General features: G+C 34.1%; 1 protein-coding gene across 1 annotated transcript; it reads left to right on the top strand.

Moving 5' to 3' along the window:
• Positions 1-10,781: 10,781 nt before the first annotated feature.
• On the top strand, positions 10,782-14,140 carry LOC103040822 (gamma-crystallin M3). Its single transcript, XM_007241706.3, has 3 exons — positions 10,782-10,910; positions 11,109-11,351; positions 13,548-14,140. The coding sequence occupies exons 1-3, from the start codon at positions 10,836-10,838 to the stop codon at positions 13,818-13,820; spliced, it is 591 nt and encodes a 196-aa protein (XP_007241768.2). The 5' UTR covers positions 10,782-10,835; the 3' UTR covers positions 13,821-14,140.
• Positions 14,141-22,912: the final 8,772 nt, after the last annotated feature.

Genomic DNA, 22,912 nt, shown 5'->3' with positions numbered 1-22,912 from the left:
CACTCGTCGGACCGGCATGCGCCTCGGGGAGGTCTCAGTGAAGTAGCCGCGCTTTAGTGGCTCGCCGGACCGGCGTGCGCCGCGGGGAGGTCGCAGTGAAGTAGCCGCGCTCAGTCGCTCACTAGGCCGACGTGTAGAGCGGAGACTAATGCTAAATAATGTTAAAGTTTGCTGACGACTAAGATGCTGAATAATGTTAGAGTTTTAAATAGAGATGGACTGATCAGTGTTTTTGGGGCCGATTCCGATCGCCGACGGTCTTCCATCTCGATCGGCCGATCGCCGATCTTGGGCGGGGCCAATGCCACATTATTGCCACACAGGTGCCAGGAAAACCTGGTACAGATTCCCCTGATAACATCCACGCCTAGGCAAACACTGGTAATTTACGCTTATAGAAAATAAACAGAAGAGTGTTACTGACCAAAATAAACGCATTTCAGTGAAGATATAAGTAATGTGTAAATATTTATAAGACACCAGAATTTTTCTATTTTATATGCCAATACCGCAGGAAGGTGTACCCCAACATCAGCCTCCTCAGCCTTTTTTCGGAGTCAGCTTACTGCTTAAAATCTCATTTACTGTTAATATATAGATAATAATACAATATTTTAATACAAACAACAGTTACGTTAATGTAACGCTCCAGCTAGAGCTTAGATTGGGCAATAGATAGGAAAATTCTTATTCTTATTTCTGTTTTATGTCGGGATTCTTATTTTAATATGTTATTTAAGTGATTTCTTTTACCTAAGTTTTGGTTGTATGTATGTGTAGTCATTAGACATTTTGTGTACAGCACTTTGGGCAGTGGAAGCTGTGTAAAGAGTGCTTTATAAATAAAGCTCACTTACTTACTTACTTACTAAAGCTTACCATACTCCATTTGTTCACGTTGCTTTAATGAGTACGAGCAGTGAAATTACAATAACCAAACATGTTATGAACGTGTCCCTGAATGCTGTGAGGAATAGCCTCAACATGAGCTCTACTTCCTGTATAACTGTGTCACCGTATATAGTGCCGTAGTGCAACATTCTCTAGGCAAAAAATCCAGCCTGACTCTGTCCGCGCTCATAAACTGTAATTAAGAGCGCGGACCTGACTTAAACTCCACATTTTTAGTAAGTAACGTTACAGCAATAAAACAGAGTTCTGAACTAAATTCACAAATAGTTGGAAAGAACAAAATCTGTTTTAATGATGTTAATAAACAGTACAGCACGGAAAAAGCCTATTTTCTTTTACGAAACTGTGACAGCACTTTCAATAACCTCCAATAGCCTTTAATAGGCTTCAGTAGCCTTCAACAGTCTAACCTGGCGGTCGTGTCCACTAAACTCCGTAGTTATAAACATCCTGAAGTGAGCAGCGCTAACTGACCTGTTTATAATGTAATCCGAGCAGTGACTCCGTGACGCCCAACCAGCTCCATGTCTCACTGGTTGGGCTCAAAGATAAACTGTAGAGAGCGGTATTATCCAGTTAGTGGGGTTAAAACCATTATTTTCTTTTCACTAGGTGGCGGATTGGTCCTACACAGAAACTGTAAAACCGCTCCAGACTGGCTGAGCTGCCTCTGTAGCCCGTGGCTGGGCTGTAGCTCTGTGACTGAGTGAAGAGAGCGGGGCTTGTGCTGCTGCTGCAGCTCCGACTAGCGGTTGGATGAGGAACTGCAGCTTCTTGTAAAGTGAGCAGTTTCACCGCCCAACCACACACATCACTGCTTAACTGCTTAAAGGTGCTTGCACACTGCACGCGGTAGGTGCGGCGCGGTACGCTGACCCCCATAGGATTCAATAGTGTCTAGAGCGGTAGAGCGGTGCGTCGCTGCCGCGGAGCAGAGCGGAAAGCGGCGCGTTTCCCCGCCCATAACCACGCCTCCACCGCGCTACCGCTTACCGCGGGCAAAGTTCAACATGGTTCAACTTTGACCTCGCGGCAAGCGGTACCTCGGCAGAAAACGCATGACGTGAACTCACGCGACTAGAGAGAAACTGTAGTCCAAACAACAATAAACGTGCGCGAGAGACTAATAATAGCGATTAGTGAATCCCCTCAGCTGTACATCACTTCCCTACACTCATATAGAGATAACAGGAGGAAGAGAAGAATCAGAGCTTTGTTCTGAGGCTGAGAAACATATACAGATCCACAGAGGCTGTAGAGACTCAAAACTACAAAACACCGCTCACAGAGGTGATGGGTTTTAGAAAACTCCGCCTATTATCAGCAGGAGACGCTTGGCGTCAGCAGCAGCGCAACGCACCCGCAACTGACCAGCGTAGAGCAGAGCGGCAGCACAGCGGAATGCCGCGCGGCATACCGCGTTCAGTGTGCAAGCACCTTAACTCTAAATTCCTGAATCGGGTCGGCTAAAATCAAAGAAAAATCAAAGTTTTAAACATTGTGTTTGATTGGTTATAAATAGCTGTCAGTCATAGGGGGCTGCTGTCATGCAAAACGCTTCATATTGAACTGTAACAAAAAAAACATTATTAACTAATTGTCTAAATCGTTAGTTTGTTGACTGGAGAAGCTGTACACTTTACTGGTCTAACAGACAATGAGAGACAGTGAATCTTCCCCTCAGAGTAAAGAGTTTAGCCTCTGTGTAACCTGTGGTCAGCAGGGTGGTCATCCTAAATAACTGATGCTATTTCACAGCTCCTGACTTACCTGGAGTTTACTTTGCTGTTTTCAAATGGAGGTTTTTATTATTAAGGGAGAAAAAAAACAAACCTACATATCCCTGTTTGGAAAAAAGTGTTTGCCCCTAAATCTAATAACTGGTTTGGCCATTCTTAGCAGTAAAAACTGCAATCCAAACTTTGAGGTAACTTGCAATGAGTCTTTCACAGAGCTGTCGAGGAATTTTGGCCCATTCTTTTTTGCAGAATTGTAGTAATTCCGCCATATTAGAGCTTTTTTATGTCACAGCATCTCAAAAGGAATCAGGTCGTGACTTTGAATAGGCCAAGTCCTCACTTTGTTTTTCTTCAGCCATTCAGAGGTGGACTTGCTAGGATGTGTTTTGGATCGTCGTTCTGCTGCAGATCCCAAGTATGTTTCAGCTTTAGGTCACAAACAGAATGCCGGAAATCCTCCTTTCTTGGTAGACACCAGAATTTATGACTGTCAGACTCACACGTTTCCTACTTAATTCCCAGTTCAGCTCTGACTGTTACTACAGGCAGGAAGAGAGAGGGAGGAAAAAGGAAGACTGGCCTTGTGGTGAACTAATTTGTTTATATTTATTTGTGTGAAAATAAAATAATATCTAAAATATATTATTAAAATAAATTCAAAAAAATAAATTTCGTCCTAAACAATGCATTATTGATTGTATACCTCTATATTCTCAGTATCTGAGTAGCATATTCAGGACCATTGCTTATATCTTTGTTTGATCTGGAAATTCATATTGTTTCTGTGCATAATGTAGTACTAACTTCATACTAGAATGCAATGTTTCCAAATAGTGGTGTGTTTCTCACCAAAAATATTTCATAATGTAAAAAAGCAAAGGTATTTACATTCATTACTCAGGTTAAAGTATAGATACTTGGGTTTAAAATACTTCTGTAGAAGTTAAAGTATAAAAATAAAAGTAAGGTAAGGGGAAAAGTGTCATTAAGAAGAAAAGCTTAGGCCGTGACATAGAAGCCTTTAATGCACTACCCCTGCCCAAAACACATTTTATAAAAGCCATAATGACTACAATGGTATATTAAAATGTTAATGTTGAAAACTAGACTATTCACACTACTTGCATATATGCCAATTAAAAATAAATGCATTTTAGTACAATGTAAATATTTTAAATAAGCTTATTTGGGACATTTTACTCAAATTCTCTTTTATGTTTTTGCAAGGATCATCTTTATGCTAGTCTACATACGTCTGGTATGTTCTTGATAGAGAGTAAAAATTTTGGGACCAAAAAAATTTTGACCCAAAGAAAAACTTCGAAAAATTTTGGGACCAAAAAAATTTTGACCCAAAGAAAAACTTCGAAAAAATTTTGACAAAAAAACTTCGAAAAAATTTTCGGACCAAAAAAATTTTTACCCAAAAAAAACTTCGAAAAACTTTGGGACCAAAAAAATTTTTGGACCAAAAAAAATTCTGACCCAAAAAAAACGTCAAAAAAATTTTAGGACCAAAAAAATTTTGACGAAAAAAACTTCGAAAAATTTTGAGACCAAAAAAATTTTGACCCAAAAAAAACGTCGAAAAATTTTGAGACCAAAAAATTTTTGACCCAAAAACATTTTGACCCAAAAAAAACTTCGAAAAAATTTGACCCAAAAAAAACTTTTAAAAATTTTGGGACCAAAAAAAAAATTGACAAAAAAAACTTTTAAAAGTTTTAAGACCAAAAAAATTTTGACCCAAAAAAAAAACTTCAAAAAATTTTGGGACCAAAAAAATTTTGGGACCAAAAAAAATTCTGACAAAAAAACTTCGGAAAATTTTGACCCAAAAAAAACGTCAAAACATTTTTAGACCAAAAATATTTTGACAAAAAAAAACTTCGAAAAATGTTGAGACCAAAAAAATTTTGATCCAAAAAAGACTTCGAAAAAATTTTGACCCAAAAATATTTTGACGAAAAAAAACTTCAATAAATTTTGAGACCAAAATTTTGGGACAAAAAAAAACTCCGAAAAATTTTGGGACCAAAAACATTTTGACCCAAAAAAAAACTTCGAAAAAATTTTGACCCAAAAATATTTTGACAAAAAAAAACTTCGAAAAAATTTTGACCCAAAAATATTTTGACGAAAAAAAACTTCGATAAATTTTGAGACCAAAATTTTGGGACAAAAAAACTTCTAAAAATTTTGGGACCAAAAAAAATTTGACCCAAAAAAAACTTCGAAAATTTTTAGTACCAAAAAAAATTTTGACGAAAAAAACGTCGAAAAAAATTTGACCCAAAAAAAACTTCGAAAAAATTTTGACAAAAAAAAAACTTCGAAAAAATTTTGACCCAAAAAAACTTCGAAAAATTTTAGAACCAAAAAAAATTCTGACAAAAAAAAACTTCAAAAAATTTTGGGACCAATACAATTTTGACAAAAAAAACTTTGAAAAAATTTTGACCCAAAAATATTTTGACGAAAAAAAACTTCGATAAATTTTGAGACCAAAATTTTGACCCAAAAAAAAACTCCGAAAAAATTTTGACAAAAAAAAACTTTGAAAAAATTTGACCCAAAAAAAGTTCGAAAAATTTTGACCCAAAAATATTTTGACGAAAAAAAACTTCGATAAATTTTGACACCAAAATTTTGGGACAAAAAAAACTCCGAAAAATTTTGGGACCAAAAAAATTTTGACCCAAAAAAAACTTCTAAAATTTTTGGGACAAAAATATTTTGACCCAAAAAAAACTACGAAAATTTTTAGGACCAAAAAAATTTTGACCCAAAAAAAACTTAGAAAAATTTTGAGACCAAAAAAATTTTGATCCAAAAAAAACTTCGAAAAAATGTTGACCCAAAAAAAACTTCGAAAAAAGTTTGACAAAAAAAGAACTTCGAAAAAATTTTGACCCAAAAATATTTTGACAAAAAAAAACTTCGAAAAAATTTTGACCCAAAAATATTTTGACGAAAAAAAACTTCGATAAATTTTGAGACCAAAATTTTGGGACAAAAAAATTTTGACCCAAAAAAAAACTGAAAAAATTTTGACAAAAAAAAACTTTGAAAAAATTTGACCCAAAAAAAACTTTGAAAAATTGTGACAAAAAAAACTTCGAAAAAATTTGGGACCAAAAAAAATTTTGGGACCAAAAAAAAATTTGGGACCAAAAAAAAATCTGACAAAAAAAAACTTCAAAAAATTTTGGGACCAATAAAATTTTGACAAAAAAAAAACTTCGAAAAAATTTTGACCCAAAAATATTTTGACGAAAAAAAAACTTTGATAAATTTTGAGACCAAAATTTTGGGACAAAAACATTTTGACCCAAAAAAAACTTCGAAAAAATTTTGACAAAAAAAAAACTTCGAAAAAATTCTGACAAAAAAACTTCGGAAAATTTTGACCCAAAAAAAACGTCAAAACATTTTTAGACCAAAAATATTTTGACAAAAAAAAACTTCGAAAAATTTTGAGACCAAAAAAATTTTGATCCAAAAAAGACTTCGAAAAAATTTTGACCCAAAAATATTTTGACGAAAAAAAACTTCAATAAATTTTGAGACCAAAATTTTGGGACAAAAAAAACTCCGAAAAATTTTGGGACCAAAAACATTTTGACCCAAAAAAAAACTTCGAAAAAATTTTGACCCAAAAATATTTTGACAAAAAAAAACTTCGAAAAAATTTTGACCCAAAAATATTTTGACAAAAAAAAACTTCGAAAAAATTTTGACCCAAAAATATTTTGACGAAAAAAAACTTCGATAAATTTTGAGACCAAAATTTTGGGACAAAAAAACTCCGAAAAATTTTGGGACCAAAAAAAATTTGACCCAAAAAAACTTCAAAAAATTTTGACAAAAAAAAAACTTCGAAAAAATTTTGACCCAAAAAAACTTCGAAAAATTTTAGAACCAAAAAAAATTCTGACAAAAAAAAACTTCAAAAAATTTTGGGACCAATACAATTTTGACAAAAAAAACTTTGAAAAAAATTTGACCCAAAAATATTTTGACGAAAAAAAACTTCGATAAATTTTGAGACCAAAATTTTGGGACAAAAAAAATTTTGACCCAAAAAAAAATTCTAAAAATTTTGGGACAAATACATTTTGACCAAAAAAAAACGTAGAAAATTTTTAGGACCAAAAATATTTTGACGAAAAAAAACTTCGATAAATTTTGAGACCAAAATTTTGACCCAAAAAAAAACTCCGAAAAAATTTTGACAAAAAAAAACTTTGAAAAAATTTGACCCAAAAAAAGTTCGAAAATTTTTTACCCAAAAATATTTTGACGAAAAAAAACTTCAATAAATTTTGACACCAAAATTTTGGGACAAAAAAAACTCCGAAAAATTTTGGGACCAAAAAAATTTTGACCCAAAAAAAACTTCTAAAATTTTTGGGACAAAAATATTTTGACCCAAAAAAAACTACGAAAATTTTTAGGACCAAAAAAATTTTGACCCAAAAAAAACTTCGAAAAATTTTGAGACCAAAAAAATTTTGATCCAAAAAAAACTTTGAAAAAATTTTGACCCAAAAAAAACTTCGAAAAAAGTTTGACAAAAAAAGAACTTCGAAAAAATTTTGACCCAAAAATATTTTGACAAAAAAAAACTTCGAAAAAATTTTGACCCAAAAATATTTTGACGAAAAAAAACTTCGATAAATTTTGAGACCAAAATTTTGGGACAAAAAAAATTTTGACCCAAAAAAAAATTCTAAAAATTTTGGGACAAATACATTTTGACCAAAAAAAAACGTAGAAAATTTTTAGGACCAAAAAAATTTTGACGAAAAAAACTTCGAAAAATTTTAGAACCAAAAAAAATTTGGACAAAAAAAAAACGTAAAAAAATTTTGGGACCAATAAAATTTTGACAAAAAAAAACTTCGAAAAAATTTTGACCCAAAAATATTTTGACGAAAAAAAACTTCGATAAATTTTGAGACCAAAATTTTGGGACAAAAAAATTTGGACCCAAAAAAAACTCCGAAAAAATTTTGACAAAAAAAAAAACTTTGAAAAAAATTTGACAAAAAAAAACTTCGAAAAAATATTGACCCCAAAAAAACTTCGAAAAATTTTGGGACCAAAAAAAATTTTGGGACAAAAAAAAATTCTGACAAAAAAAAACTTCAAAAAATTTTGGGACCAATAAAATTTTGACAAAAAAAAACTTCGAAAAAATTTTGACCCAAAAATATTTTGACGAAAAAAAAACTTCGATAAATTTTGAGACCAAAATTTTGACCCAAAAAAACTTTTGATGAAAAAAACTTCGAAAAATTTTGTGACCAAAAAAATTTTGATCCAAAAAAAACTTCGAAAAAAATTTGACCGAAAAAAAACTTCGATAAATTTTGAGACCAAAATTTTGGCACAGAAAAATTTTGACCCAAAAAAAACTTCTAAAAATTTTGGGACAAAAACATTTTGACCCAAAAAAAACGTAGAAAATTTTTAGGACCAAAAAAATTTTGACGAAAAAAACTTTGAAAAAATTTTGACCCAAAAAAAACTTCGAAAAATTTTTGACAAAAAAAAACTTCGAAAAAATTTTGACCCAAAAAAAACTCCGAAAAATTTTGGGACCAAAAACATTTTGACCCAAAAAAAACGTAGAAAATTTTTAGGACCAAAAAAATTTTGACGAAAAAAACTTTGAAAAAATTTTGACCCAAAAAAAACTTCGAAAAAATTTTGACAAAAAAAAACTTCGAAAAAATTTTGACCCAAAAAAAAACTCCGAAAAATTTTGGGACCAAAAAAATTTTGACCCAAAAAAAACTTCTAAAAATTTTGGGACAAAAACATTTTGACCCAAAAAAAACGTAGAAAATTTTTAGGACCAAAAAAATTTTGACGAAAAAAACTTCAAAAAAATTTTGATCCAAAAAAAACTTCGAAAAAATTTTGACCCAAAAAAAACTTTGAAAAAATTTTGATCCAAAAAAAACATCGAAAAGATTTTGACCCAAAAAAAACTTCGAAAAAGTTTTGACGAAAAAAAAACTTCAAAAATTTTGAAAATTTTGGGACCAATAACATTTTGACAAAAAAAACTTCAAAAAAATTTTGACCCAAAAATATTTTAACGAAAAAAAACTTCGATAAATTTAGAGACCAAAATTTTGGGATGAAAAAATTTTGACCAAAAAAAAACTTCGAAAAAATTTTGATCCAAAAAAAACTTCGAAAAAATTTTGACGAAAAAAAAACTTCAAAAAAATTTTGACCCAAAAAAAACTTCAAAAAATTTTGGGACCAAAAAAAATTTGACAAAAAAAAACTTCGAAAAAATTTTGACCCAAAAATATTTTGATGAAAAAAAACTTCGATAAATTTTGGGACCAAAAAAATGTTGGGACCAAAAAAAATTCTGACCAAAAAAAAACGTCGAAAATTTTGAGACCAAAAAATTTTACATTTAATTAAGGTAACAAAGTATTTGTATTTTTTTACTTGACACCTCTGGTGACACTGTGGTGTCTTCTCTTGAATGATGGTTCTTGAAGAAATGAGACTTAACACACTGTCTTCTATTTTATCAATCAGGTTAAGTTTTATTATAACAGAGTTTCAGAAATGACAGTGGAGAGAGACTAAGTTTTCCCGATCCTGAAGGTGTCTCAAAATCTCTCTCCCTCTCTTTGTTCTTACCAGAGTATTTATACGTTAAGTATCACGTTTCTTTACCATAAACGGACATGCATGTTTTCTAGGCGTGAGTCCAGTTTTAACGTAAAACAGATGTAATGGTGTTTTTCTGCTCTTGGCCCAACATTCCACCATCTCTCAGAGGACCCTCACTCCAGACAGACAGACTCCTTATACAATTTCATATGAATACATTTTTACCATTGTAATACACCACAACACCTCATGTGACAATAAGCTTTATTTGATGTTAATCTGATGTGTAGACCTAGATTTTATTTTCTCCCTGTGGAATAAGGTAAATAACTCTTAAATAACTATTTGTGGAACATTTATAATGGCCTATTAATCCATTTATCAAGCCTGAATCTCCACCAGTTTTAATAAAACAGAGGGCAATGGTGGAAATGTAGCGAACAGTTCAAAATTAGTTTTACGAACCAGAACAGTGCCAGTTCCACACCTGTGGAAAATCGCTATTAGTCTTAGAAAATAAAGAACCTGGGAAGCTGTGTAAGAGCACAGGAGCCTTCTAGAGCAATAATCTCTGGTCTACTCTGGCTTGGTTTGTTTCAAGTGAAATCTAGTGCAGGCCCCTGCAGGGGTGGAATCTATCTGCTCCCAGTGCTGTGTGTGCAGTTGCATGATCAGCGCATTTTGTAACATAACTTTATTGACACCACGTAGTATATTTCTGTCCGTATATCATAATAAACCCACACTGTGATAGGACTAGTGATAGTGAGGGAACTGTAATAAGCTCAGCTTTGTAGAGTGAGTGTGAATACTGATAGCATAGTGAAAAAGCATGGTTCGCATTGGCCTGCGTGGAAGAATATCTTCTCGGTTTGAAGGAGCTCATGCATAGTGAAATGCTGAGCATCCCAAAAGTGCCGAGCCTCACTAAATTAGTTTGGATCCAAGCTTAGTAAAAAAGAGCAGCAAACAGCTAAAGCTTTTACGAATCTACACACAGAAAAGTAACACAAAAAACTGCTAAATTGGTCCACTATTCAGAATTCTTGTTTGTGAAAACAAACCAGTGATAATGAGCCCCTCCTCCAAACAAGCAGTTTCCAAGTAAAAATGAAAGATTTCATTGTTCTTCTCATTTAAAACATCACATTAGTATCACAATTTATAGGTTTGAAGATATGAAGATTTGGAATATTTTATACAGCAGAGGTGATATACTGTAACAAAATGCAGCTTATCCTGCAAAGAAGAATCTATCTGAAATGCCTAACATCTACATGTGTATAAATCTAGAAAGCTGCTTCTGTTGAAAGTATCTTTGCTAGTACAAAGTGGGTTATTATATTTTGATGTGCATTCTTCAGAATTTTATAGATTGATTCATGACTGAATGAATTAGGTTCATTCTCTTGTGTAATTTTGTGTAATTAGAGATTTGTGTGTAGTTGTGTGTGTGTGTATGTGTTGCCCTGATGTGTTGGTCTGATGCTCCACTGCTGACTAAGGCATTTATACAATTGGCCCATTGATCCTTTGATGGCCACATCAGACATAAAAGGGGACTCAGCAGAGAACAGCCCCAATCAAATTACTACAGCCATGAACGGAAAGGTAACACAAAGCAGAGGCAAAACACACTATTTGTTCATTTGTTCTTTTAATGAAAGTTAAAGTGTTTCAGAGAAATCATGTCCTTGTCACATACTACTGCTGTAATTCATAGAGAACTGCTTTATCAATACAAGATGTTGCAGCAGACAGGGAAAAAACTAACATAAACATGCTTTTTATGGATTTCTCTTTTGTCAGATCATCTTTTACGAGGATCGTGATTTTCTGGGTCGCTCGTATGAATGCAGCAGCGACTGCTCGGAGCTCAACTCCCACCTGAGCCGCTGCCACTCTGTGCGCGTCGAGAGCGGGGTCTTCGTGGTGTACGACCAGCCCAACTTCACTGGCCGCCAGTATCTTCTACGGAAAGGGGAGTATCCTGAGTACCAGCGCTTGATGGGCTTCAGTGACTGCATCCGATCCTGCAGAATGATCCCTACGGTAAGTTACCGTATTTACCGTACATTTTCATGTTTGGTACCACTTTAAAATAAGAGAGATTTATAAATGGTTTAATAACTTAAGTTATTAGTTGGGTTATGAATCACTGTTGTATCAGTACCTGTTACAATTGTGAAGGTGGCAGCTATTATACTGAGTATGCCTTTCAAACTGTGAATGTACACAACATTCTGTATCATTACCGATTAAATTAATAATCTGGGTAGTTTAAATTATTATACTCCAGGTCTTATGTTGACTGATGGTAAAAAAAAAGGAAAATAAGTATCTAGAAAGATGAATGTGGGATCACTATTTGGAAAACATTTTTTTAATGGTTATTAGTGATTAAAAAAATATTTTTAACCTAATTGATAACATTAACAAACTTATAGTCTTATTTAAAAATAGCACTGTTTTTTTTTTGTCAATAAATTGAATAATCAAATCAGAGAGATTTATATAGCGCTTTTTACAGAAACTGAAGTAAATCAGCAGTTCATATACTGAATTCTGGTAGTAAGACTTAGAGGGGGACCCATCCTCCTCTGATCAAATGTACTAATAAATATTTAATAAAGGCACAGACACATAGCGGTATTATGTTCAGGTGTACTGACATAATTGTAATAGTGGTGGCAAGAATAATAAAGGGAAAAATAATTCTTAATGGTAATAAAATAAAAATACATAATACTACAAAAAATATAGTAATAACAACAGCAATGGAAGCAATAGAAATTTGTTGGCTGTACTTTACTTTAAAGAAAGGCAATGGAGTTCCACACTAAATGCTGGCACAGCAAATCGGATCAAATGGCAAATGGATGATCAAGAAAATAACAAACAGACACATAATGGACAAATTAGCTTGTGATATATTACATTTTGGTTACTCCAGGTGTGCTGATCAACACTTTTAACAGCATGTTTTGTGTGTTTTCCACAAAGAATCCTTATCTGAAACAGCTGGTGGACTCAAGTGTCACTAGATTGACAAAAATCAGACACAGTGCCCTATTGGCTGCCATTCTTATGGGTAAAAGAGTGGCTGAGTACCCATTCTTGCCATAAATTATAAAGATGTGCCCGCTAGATCAGGATTTCTTTATACTGGGACCTTTATACTTTGTCCTTACAGTGTAATACAGTGTATAACAATTGGTGTTGATATTAAATGTCCACACTCTGTCCCATCCTCTACAGTTTAAGTGAGCGCACTAAAGAACCTGTTTTCAACATCTTGTTATTAGTACCTTTTTGGGCGGAATCTCCTTATCCTTGACACTGAATGCTTTATCGAATTTTATCAGTTCAGCAAGTTGCATTTCCAGGTTTTATACTGATTCTGACTTCCTGACAAAAACCACAGAATAATTAGTGTAACAGGGTGTGTTCCCTCGCATTTCTTAAATTTAATCTACAGTTACAGTAGATAAAGAAATCACCAGCATAAACTTTTTCTCCCATATTTCTGTGGGACCTGCAAGCATGCAATCTTTTTCTTGTTTTATTGTTTAATAACCTGCCTCAACTTCCTCTGATTGGTCTGTAAGTCCGTTCCTTTTAGAAATGTTTCTTCACAGTGAATCTTGAATTGTAGCAGTGACAGCTGCGTAACTTGGCAAAAACCTGGACTAAAATCAAGTAATATGAGGACTCCGAGTGGTCCAGCAGGCTAAGCGCTGCCACTATAATCAGGAGATCACCGGCTCGAATCCTGTTCATGTAGCTTGTCATCGGCAACTGGAACCCTGAGAGAGACACACAATTGGCCTTGCTCTTTCTGGGGGTGGGTAAATGGGGCTCTCGCCCCACATCACTCCTAGGGTGATGTCAATTAGCACTAGGCGTCTGTGAGCTGATGTATTGGAACTGAGTTGCTCCACTTTCCTCCGAGCGCACTGTGATGCTACTCAGCAATGCTGCATTAGCAGCAGTTCAAAAAGAGCTGGTGGCTGATTTTACATGTATCGGAGGAGGCATGTGCTAGTCTTCACCCTCCTGGTGTTGGGGCATCACTAATGACAGGGGGAGTCCTAATAAGCAAGTTGGATAAATGGCCGTGTAAATCATAAAGGGAGTACATGTTAGTAGCCCGTAGTTGTAATTCCACTGGGACTGGTTAAATGTCCTGGAAATGGTGTAAACCTATATACATATGAATAACATCTCATTGTATTGGCCTCTTCACAGTACAATGGCTCCTACAAAATGAGGATCTATGAGAGGGAGAACTTCGCCGGTCAAATGCATGAGCTAATGGACGACTGCGAGTCGATCCAAGACAAATACAGCATGTCCAACATGCTGTCCTGCCACGTGATGGACGGCCACTGGCTGATGTACGAGCAGCCCCGCTACGGAGGCAGGATGATGTACCTGAGGCCTGGAGAGTACAAGAGCTTCAGAGACCTCGTTCTCGACAACATGCGATTCTCCTCCATCAGACGAATCATGGATTACTGAAGGCTGTCGAGGCGCTTTTAATAAACATTCATTAAAAAAAGTATCAACTTGTAAAAACTTCTTATAGATGTTAATGAAAAATGAATGGTGGAAGGCTAATTGAGGGTATAGTCGTGCATTTTATATAACCAAACACCGGAACAATCTGATTGGTTGTATTTGTTGTATATCCATATCTGTTAACAGCGCGGTATTTCACCATACCTGTATCTTTGCTTTGACCTATAGTTAATTATTAATAATTAACAATAATGGTTGTGACATGCCAATTGTGCTGGAAATGCATTCTGTGAAAATAAAAATAAAACTTTAAAATGTAACACTGTATTTGAAGTTGTGATTATACACACATGCTGAAATCTGACCATTTAATTTTTTTTTTTATAAAAACAAAAATGTGCTTTATTTAGACTTTCATTTCTTAATTTATAAAGACACTTAAATTACTTACAATAGTGAAGAAAATAACTGATTTCTCCCAAATATGGAGACATGTGTATTTTGTTTAAAGGGCTCAGTTAGTCTCTTTTAATACCCTTTTGAATGTGTTATTGGACATTTGTTAGATAGCCTACTGAGTAATTCATAAGTATCTTTCTGATTACCAATAAAACTCAAGGAATGTCTTATTGGATTCCTACTGAACATCTTTTAAGGATAAAGAAGTAGAATAGTGCTATGAATGCAGAATGCAGATTTGATCCTTAAAGCAAATGGAACATTTTTATGGCTGTTACCTTTTATATTATGGCTTGGTATATTAAACAGGCTTAATAGCTTGGTTAATGAAGCATGGAAAATTAGTGGAGTACACACACATACAGTACTGGGCAAAAATGTTAGGCACCTAAGCAAATTACTCTAATTCATTTATCTTAGCAATATATATTATGATTTAAACAGATGCAAATAAACATAAATACAGTAAAAAGTAACAAGAATTTCTCATTTTTAGGTAAGTTTCATCCTGAGCCAAAGCTGTTGAACAAAGTGTAGTTCCAGATTTCTCCTGGATGCCCTCAGCCAGCATGTGCATGTTTAGTTCCATCAGCAGCTCACCTGATTTAACATCAATAAGATTTGATTGACTAAAACAGGTATGATATGTGGAGAACTAGAAATAACACTACTAAACTTGGGTGAGGAGATGTGTTAAGGAAAACAGTGATGTTAAAGCACTGCTTTTTGCTGTTTGTATTTATTGTAATGCTGGTGTTTTACTGAGCTAATAAACACATACTGTCCAGATAAGAAGCTTTATCTTACTGAAATTCATGCAAGTGCCTAAAACAGATTAAATTACAGATCAGACAATAAATCAGTATTTTAGAGTAGATTATAGCTCAGATTATACATCAGGGATGGGCAACTTCCATGATGGAGAGGGCCACATTTTTTTCAGCATGACCATTGGAGGGCCACATGACCTCGCACTTCAAATAATTGAATATGAAAAACGCTACAAATGATTTTCAATAAGAACAAATTTTATATGAATTTATATCTGTATGTTTACAGCACCAACATTTATCAACAACTATTTTCTGCATATTAATGCATTTTAATACGGCAAAAGACAAACCGTTTGCTTAAAAAAAGTGCAAAAAGGAAGTCCTTCATATCAAAGAACAAAAAGTTTGCTTAAAAAACTGATTGCAAATACAGTAGTTCCTCTGTGTAAAATAAGTTCATTATAACAAGTCCTTCATAAGCAACAAGGACAAAACATTTGCTTATAAAAGTGCAAAAGGCATTTGAACTCATTTATAACAAAGAACAAAAAAGATTTAAAAACTGATTGCAAATAGCTCATTCAATAATAGCAGAAAACTAGACCACAGAGGCCCAACATTTATTGAAGCTAATGAGAGAGCTGTGGTTTGGCCTGCTGGCTCACAATGGACTGGATGTCAATGTCAATTTTCGTGGTTGTTTGGCAGCGCCCTCTAGCGGTCTTACGTTTTTTTTTTTGTTTTTTTTTTGTTTGTTTTTTTATTATGAAATTATGAAATTATTTTTGATCTATTCGCGGGCCGCACTGAGTGATGACGAGGGCCGTGTGCGGCCCCCGGGCCGCCAGTTGCCCATCCCTGTTATACATCAACAGCTCAGATTATAGGCCAGCATCTCATTTAATTGCACCTACAGATATAGACCAACAGCTCAGATTAGTTTACAGCTCTGATTATAGACCAACAGCTCAGGTTAGATTACAGGTCTGATTAGATTAAAACACAGATTAGATAATATCTCAGATTACAAACCAAAAACCTAGATAAGATTACAGATCAGATTAGATCTTAGATTATACACATTAAGCTTCGATTAGATTACATTATTTAAAAATACAGCTCAGTCCAGATTTTAGTTCATGTCATAAATTGACATAAGGCATATTTATCATAGACTTGTTGGTCATTACTGCATCACTGCTGTTATTGTTTTTCTCATAAATAGATTTCATATAAAAAAGAGATTTACCAGGACACTGCTGTAGTTCAATAGTTCTGTTTCATTGCTGATGTGATTCTTTACATAACAGGTAACATTTCCAGTAAAGATGTAATCCAGAAGGAGAGTCTGATTCCCATCAGTCAGATTCTGATCATGTGGGATTCCATTCAGAGTCCAGCTGAACTGGATCTGATCTCCACAAGACGAACAGTGAACTTTTCTCTTCATGCTGGAAAAACACCTGTCTGTAACGTCCACTGATGACACCACAGCTACAGATTATAGACCGACAGTTTAGATAAAATTACATCTTGCATTAGAGAACAGTTCAATTTAGATTACAGTTCAGATTAGATTAAAACTTGGATTATACTACAGTTCAGATTAGATCACCAATGAGATTAGAAGTCAGATTAGATTACAGTTCAGATTAGATTAAAGCTTGGATTAGACTACAGTTGAGATTAGAGTTTAGATTAGATTAGAGTTCAGATTAGGTTACAGTTGAGATTGGAGTTCAGATTAGATTACAGTTCAGATTAGATCACGGTTGAGATTAGAGTTCAGATTAGATTACAGTTCAGATTATATTAAAGCTTGGATTAGACTTCATTTCAGATTAGATCACAGTTAAGATTAGAGTTCAGATTAGATTAGAGTTCAGATTAGATTAGAGTTCAGATTAGATTAAATCTTGGATTAGACTACAGTTGAGATTAGAGTTCAGATTAGATTACAGTTCAGATTGGATTAAATCTTGGATTAGACTACAGTTCAGATTATATTAAATATTGGATTAGACTACAGTTCAGATTAGATCACAGTTGATATTAGAGTTCAGATTAGATTACACAGTTCAGATTGGATTAAATCTTGGATTAGGCTACAGTTCAGATTAGACTACAGTTCAGATTATATTAAATCTTGGATTAGACTACAGTTTAGATTAGATCACAGTTGAGATTAGAGTTCAGATTAGATTATAGTTCAGATTAGATTAAATCTTGGATTAGACTACAGTTCACATTAGATTATAGTTCAGATAATATTACAGTTCAGATTAGATTAAATCTTGGATTAGACTACAGCTCAGATTAGATCACAGTTGAGATTAGAGTTCAGATTAGATTGTAGTTCAGATTAGATTAAATCTTGGATTAGATTACAGTTCAGATTAGATCACAGTTGAGATTAGAGTTCAGATTAGATTGTAGTTCAGATTAGATTCAATCTTGGATTAGACTACAGTTCACATTAGATAATAGTTCAGATTATATTAGAGTTTAGGTTAGTTTAAAGTTTGGAGTTTAAAGTCTGAGCTAAATGCTTGTTATCAGTCTGATCTTATGAAGGATTCTGAGGGTCTGAATTTCTCCACTATTGAAGTTTGTAAAATACAGAGTGAGAGAGGATTTGCTGAATAGAGCTTTCAGCCTTCATTTTCAGACTCACTATAAAGAATTATTACACTAATATATAAAAATATCATTTATATTCACATGTTTTCACTGGGTATAAGTTGTGCGTCATAAATCTGAGCTATTTTATATTCTTTGTTTCTGATATTGTGGCCGTGTTTGATAAAAAATGAGAGGAGAGAAGAGCAGTTGAGTAAAGAGTGTATCTGAAAGTAGTCTGATGTGCTGAATTTCACTCAGGGATTAAATCAGTAGATCAGACATTGTGAGATATAAGTTTTGTTGCAGTGTGATGTGTTTAGACCTTGTGTAGACCCACCTTCTATATTCAGTTCAAAATGACAGCTCATGCGATTTAATAACTCACTCATGGTGATTAATTTGTATTTTCCTGAATCGTTCTTTTCTGCCCTGGTTATTATGATGGTTCTGTTTTCAGGAACAAACTGCCATCTTGGATCTGGATGTTTTTTTGTTATTGTATGGTTTATAAATATGAAAATCGGATCAGTTTCAGTGTTTATCCATAAGATATCCATTTATCATGATTGGAATGCTGAAGGTATAGCGGGCGTCCCAGAGCTCCATAAATCACACATGGCCAAGAATTCAAGCAATAATCTACAATATTTAGAGCTGCAGAGGAAGAAGATGAAGAAGATGGTGATTAATGTGATGCAGAGAAGTGTAATCTTGTGTAAATACAGTAAATAAAACAGTGTGGAGACAGACTGTAGTTTGGGAAATGGAACACTAACAGTACAAGAGCAGAATTTGATGAGGAGCTGAGACGATTGATGTTTATCCACAGTTTAATAAAGTCTAAACTTTGGGTACCCCTGGTCCGATCACCTGCATTATTAATGGTGTTAATGTAAACAGGCTACATTACTTCCTCTACAAAGACAAGCTTCTGCACATTCTAAAGCATCATTACTGTTTATTTACTGAATTTAACACATTAACACAAACACATTAACTGTGGGGGAAACAAATGTATGGTACATTAAATACATTTGTCATGTCTTAGCCCTGTCTCATGTCTCTGTGTTTTCCTCACGTGACCTGTACTCCTCTGTGTCTCTTGTCAGTAGATTTCCACCATGTGTTTCTCATTTGTAGCTCCGCCCCTTCCCCAGGTGTTTCCAATTCTAGTGTGTTTCCTGTTTCTTTAAATAGATCCCCTGTGCCACTTTGTCTCCGTCGGTCTTTGCACCTTCCTCTGTTGTTTTGTCTCTCTGTGTTTCTCCGCGTTTCTATAACCCTAGCTCCGTGTTTATTCCTAGTTTGTTTCCTGTGCTCCTTATTTCTCTGTTTATCTCCAGTTTATGTTTCCAGTCCCTTGTTTATTTCCGTTAACTCCTTGTATTTAACCCTGCTTTGTGTTTATTAGTTTATTCCCTTGTATTTATTTCCCTGCCCTGTTTGGTTTGTTTATTTTTATTATATTCTCTAGTTTGTTTTAGTTCTCTGGTTCCTCTCGTTTGTTTTCTGGTTATTTTCAGACATTTAGTTTTTTTCCCTAGTTCATTGTATATATCTCCCTGTTCCGTGTTTTAGTGTTTACTTGTTTCTTTGTTACTTGTTATTTATTGATTAAATTATTATTTATTGATTTCACCCTACCTGCACTTGTGTCCGCCTCCTCGTCTCCCTGCCTGGGTATTCCTGACAACATTATGTTTTATGTTCCCTAATTTGACCAGGGTACCAAAACCTTTTGCATTGCACTGTAGATATACATACTGTCACTATTGTACAAAAAAAAAATCCAGTTTTTGACTTTTCTCCATAAAAGTGAATCTGGCAGTTGTTCTCTTTACTGTATTAGAATATTATAAAAAATAGACCAATAGAAATGCTCCAAATGTACTAACTTTTTACATTTCTCTAAACTAGAAATATACAACAGAAACTATACAAAGTGAAATTTAAAGAGCTCCTGATTTATCTGCTCATCTTCATTTATTTATTGATATAAATCCAATCCAATCCAAGGTGATATCACCTGTTTATGATTATGATTGTGATCATAATTTGGTATAAAGCAGTAGCTTTAAGGAGCATCCAGATTGTTCTCAGCTACAAGTGCAAATGCCCGGTTCTGTAATGGTATGTGGGCGTGTCAGTACACTTCTGTGATGCAGCATCAATGCAACAAAAAAGTGCACTGAGATATTAGAGTAACATATGCTGCCTTCAAGAACGCGTCTTTTACAGGAACTTCCATGCATTTTTCAACAAGACAATGCTAAACCACATGCTGCACACATTACAAAGACATGGCTGCAAAAGAACATTAACAAAGTTATTAACACTCAGTATCTTGGGTTTAATCTCTCTGCAATCAAATTATAATAAGTAAAATGTACTCAATATCCACGTATATTTAGGAAAGGCCACATTCATGTGACATATATGATAATATGTTTGACACTGGGCATTATTTAATATATTAAATTTCTGTCATAAATCAACATAAATATATATGTGTAAAACGTTTATCAGCAAAAAAACCTTCTAAAATTTCAATTTCATACCAAATAATTTTAGAGTATTTCTATTGGTCCATTTATTATGAAATTCTGATGCATTAAATAAATCTAACAGCTGTAAAAATTTAACATTTTAGCATACAACCTGACATGACATTTACATATTTGTACTACATATGCCTTCATAATCGGTATTTAATAAAAAAGCTAAAAGATCTCAAAAAGCAACACAATATGCCCCGAACTAAAGACGTTCAAGAACAGATAAGAAAACAAAGTCATTGATCATCTATCAGTCTGGAAAAGGTTACATAGTCATTTCTAAAGCTTTGGGATTCCAGAGAACCACAGTGAGAGCTATTATTCACAAATAGAGAAAACATGGAACACTGGTGAACCTTCCCAGGAGTGACCAGCCGGCCGACCGAAATTATTCCAAAAGGGCATGGACAACTCATCCAGGAGGTCACAAAATTTCCCCCAAAATAAATTAAATTATCATATTAAACTCTCCTTTATGTTTACTTTGTGTTTATATTTGTCTGATTTTAAAGTGTGTCTATGATAAAAATGTAAGTATGATATAAAAGCAAAAAAAAAGAAACCTCTAGTAGGGGGCAACTACTTTTTACAGCACTGTATATTTACACATTTATGAAAATAAGCCTGGTCCATACTCAGTGTTGGGAAGGTTACTTTTAAAATGTAATCCCTTACAGATTACTGATTACATCACTCAAAATGTAATTTGTAATGTAATCAGTTACATTACTTCAAGTGAGTAACGTAATCTGATTACTTTGGATTACTTACAATATTGTCATTTTTTTAAGCCTGAATGAATGTAACAAATAGATAAACAAATAAAACAGCCTTTTCAATCACTCTATAAAAATACTTATGAAACCATTTCATCAAACAATTTTATAAAACACTTCTATAAATTGATGATAAAACCATTTAAAACCAAACAATGTAACAACAACCGTAAGCTATCTATTTGCAGGTTTGCCTCCAGTGTAATTTTGACAACAAATTGTGATTTAGTCTTAGTCATAGTCTTGTGACGAAAATAGTATTTAGTTTTAGTCACAATTTAGTCATCTGAAATGTTTTTAGTTTTAGTCGACTTAATGTCATAAGAATATAGTCGACTAAAATTACAGTAAATTTAGTTGACTAAAATGTAAAGGGTGTAAATGTAAATGCTTTTTCATCAGTTCCCTTGAATTATTAACTCTACATGTATACAAAATGAAACGTTTAATAACCACTTGAGTAATATTGTTAATGTTTGAAAGTGAAATATATTTATATATGATTTAATGTATATTATTATTATTATTACTATTATTATTGTAGGTGTGTGACTATACATATTTTACATTTAAAATTTTGCTCTAGAAATCAGGTCATAAAACATCTGAATAGTTAAATTATAGTTTGAACAGAGCTGTAGATGCAAAAACTTTTAAAGGATCTAGTTTTATCTCCAGCACTAACCCAGCACACCTACTGGAGCTACAGTCTATAAATGAACACACATTCACACACTGTGCTGTAGAGATGCTCTCAGGATGTACAGAGAGACTTTATGAGTTAAAGTGAGAAACTTATGAGAAAGTGCTGTAAGGAACTTTACACAGACTTTTGGGTTCATCGATTCACTTATTTTATTGTTTTATTTTCGTTATATTATTGAGTTCCTTTCTGACCTGCTGCTGATTTATCACCAGCTATATCTTTCCCACTGTGAGACTAAACAGATGATCTGATCTTAATGAGTTAGGGTTCTGTATCAGTTCTGTGTTTTAGTGCACTGCTGAGTTAAACACATCAGCTCATGAAATAACATCAGTATTAAAACGCTGATCTCTGCATGGAGATCTGTGTGACTCTGGTCTGCAGAAGCTGAAAGATTAGTGGTGTTTTTACCGGTAATGGAGTCGCTCCACGCGGTTTACACGTTATCTTGTTTTTCGCGACGTCAAAAGAGAAATATATCGCCTCTCCCCTCTCTCTCTCCCTCTCTCCCTGCTGAACTCTGTCGAGTTAACTTCCAGTCGAGCTCCGTATCGACAGTTTAATTCCGCGCGGCGCTGCTGCAGGAGAGGCGGGTACTCCACCTTCGGTAAAGTACCAGTGATTGGATCTCTTCCTAACTGGTCCCTACCTTTCACAGACCTAAATCAGTTCTGATTGGATTTCGTCCCTGCCAAACATTTTCGTCTCGTTTTTATTCGTTGACCAAAATGTCAGTTAATTTCGTCTCGTTGTGTGTGCGGAGCCGCTGTGAGCTGCTGCCCCTCCTCCCTGTGTGTGTGTGCAGCGAGACGGGAGGAGGGGCAGAGAGTTCCCTGTCATATCAGAGCGTATTCACCGCAAAATGTTATTTGCGTTTTGTCAGTGTTGGATTGGAAGAGCAAAAATAGGAAAGTACCGCAATGTAACCCTTTTATTTTAGCAGAGTAACTGTAATCTGATTACCACTTACTGAAGCAGTAACTGTAACGGATTACAGTTACTTATAATTTGTAATCTGATTACGTAACGCCGTTACATGTAATCCGTTACTTCCCAACACTGTCCATACTACATATAGATATATGATGATATATCAAATTATAGTGTTGGATGATCAGAAGTATCAGATGGTGCAGCTTGATCATTAAAACACACTTTACAGGAGTGAAATGAAGAGTGTTAGTGGAGAAAACTCACCCAC

This window comes from Astyanax mexicanus, chromosome 5, assembly GCF_023375975.1.
Source record: "Astyanax mexicanus isolate ESR-SI-001 chromosome 5, AstMex3_surface, whole genome shotgun sequence".
Classification (NCBI taxonomy): Eukaryota; Metazoa; Chordata; class Actinopteri; order Characiformes; family Acestrorhamphidae; genus Astyanax; species Astyanax mexicanus.
Note: the sequence above shows the minus strand (reverse complement) of the source record. Positions and strands in the feature narration are given on the sequence as shown.

Excerpts from the sequence above, each read along its gene's own strand:
- LOC103040822 (XM_007241706.3), top strand. The coding sequence starts at position 10,836 with ATGGCCACATCAGACATAAAAGGGGACTCAGCAGAGAACAGCCCCAAT. Across the intron at positions 10,911-11,108 it reads CTACAGCCATGAACGGAAAG|ATCATCTTTTACGAGGATCG; the intron begins GTAACACAAAGC and ends CTCTTTTGTCAG. Across the intron at positions 11,352-13,547 it reads CCTGCAGAATGATCCCTACG|TACAATGGCTCCTACAAAAT; the intron begins GTAAGTTACCGT and ends GCCTCTTCACAG.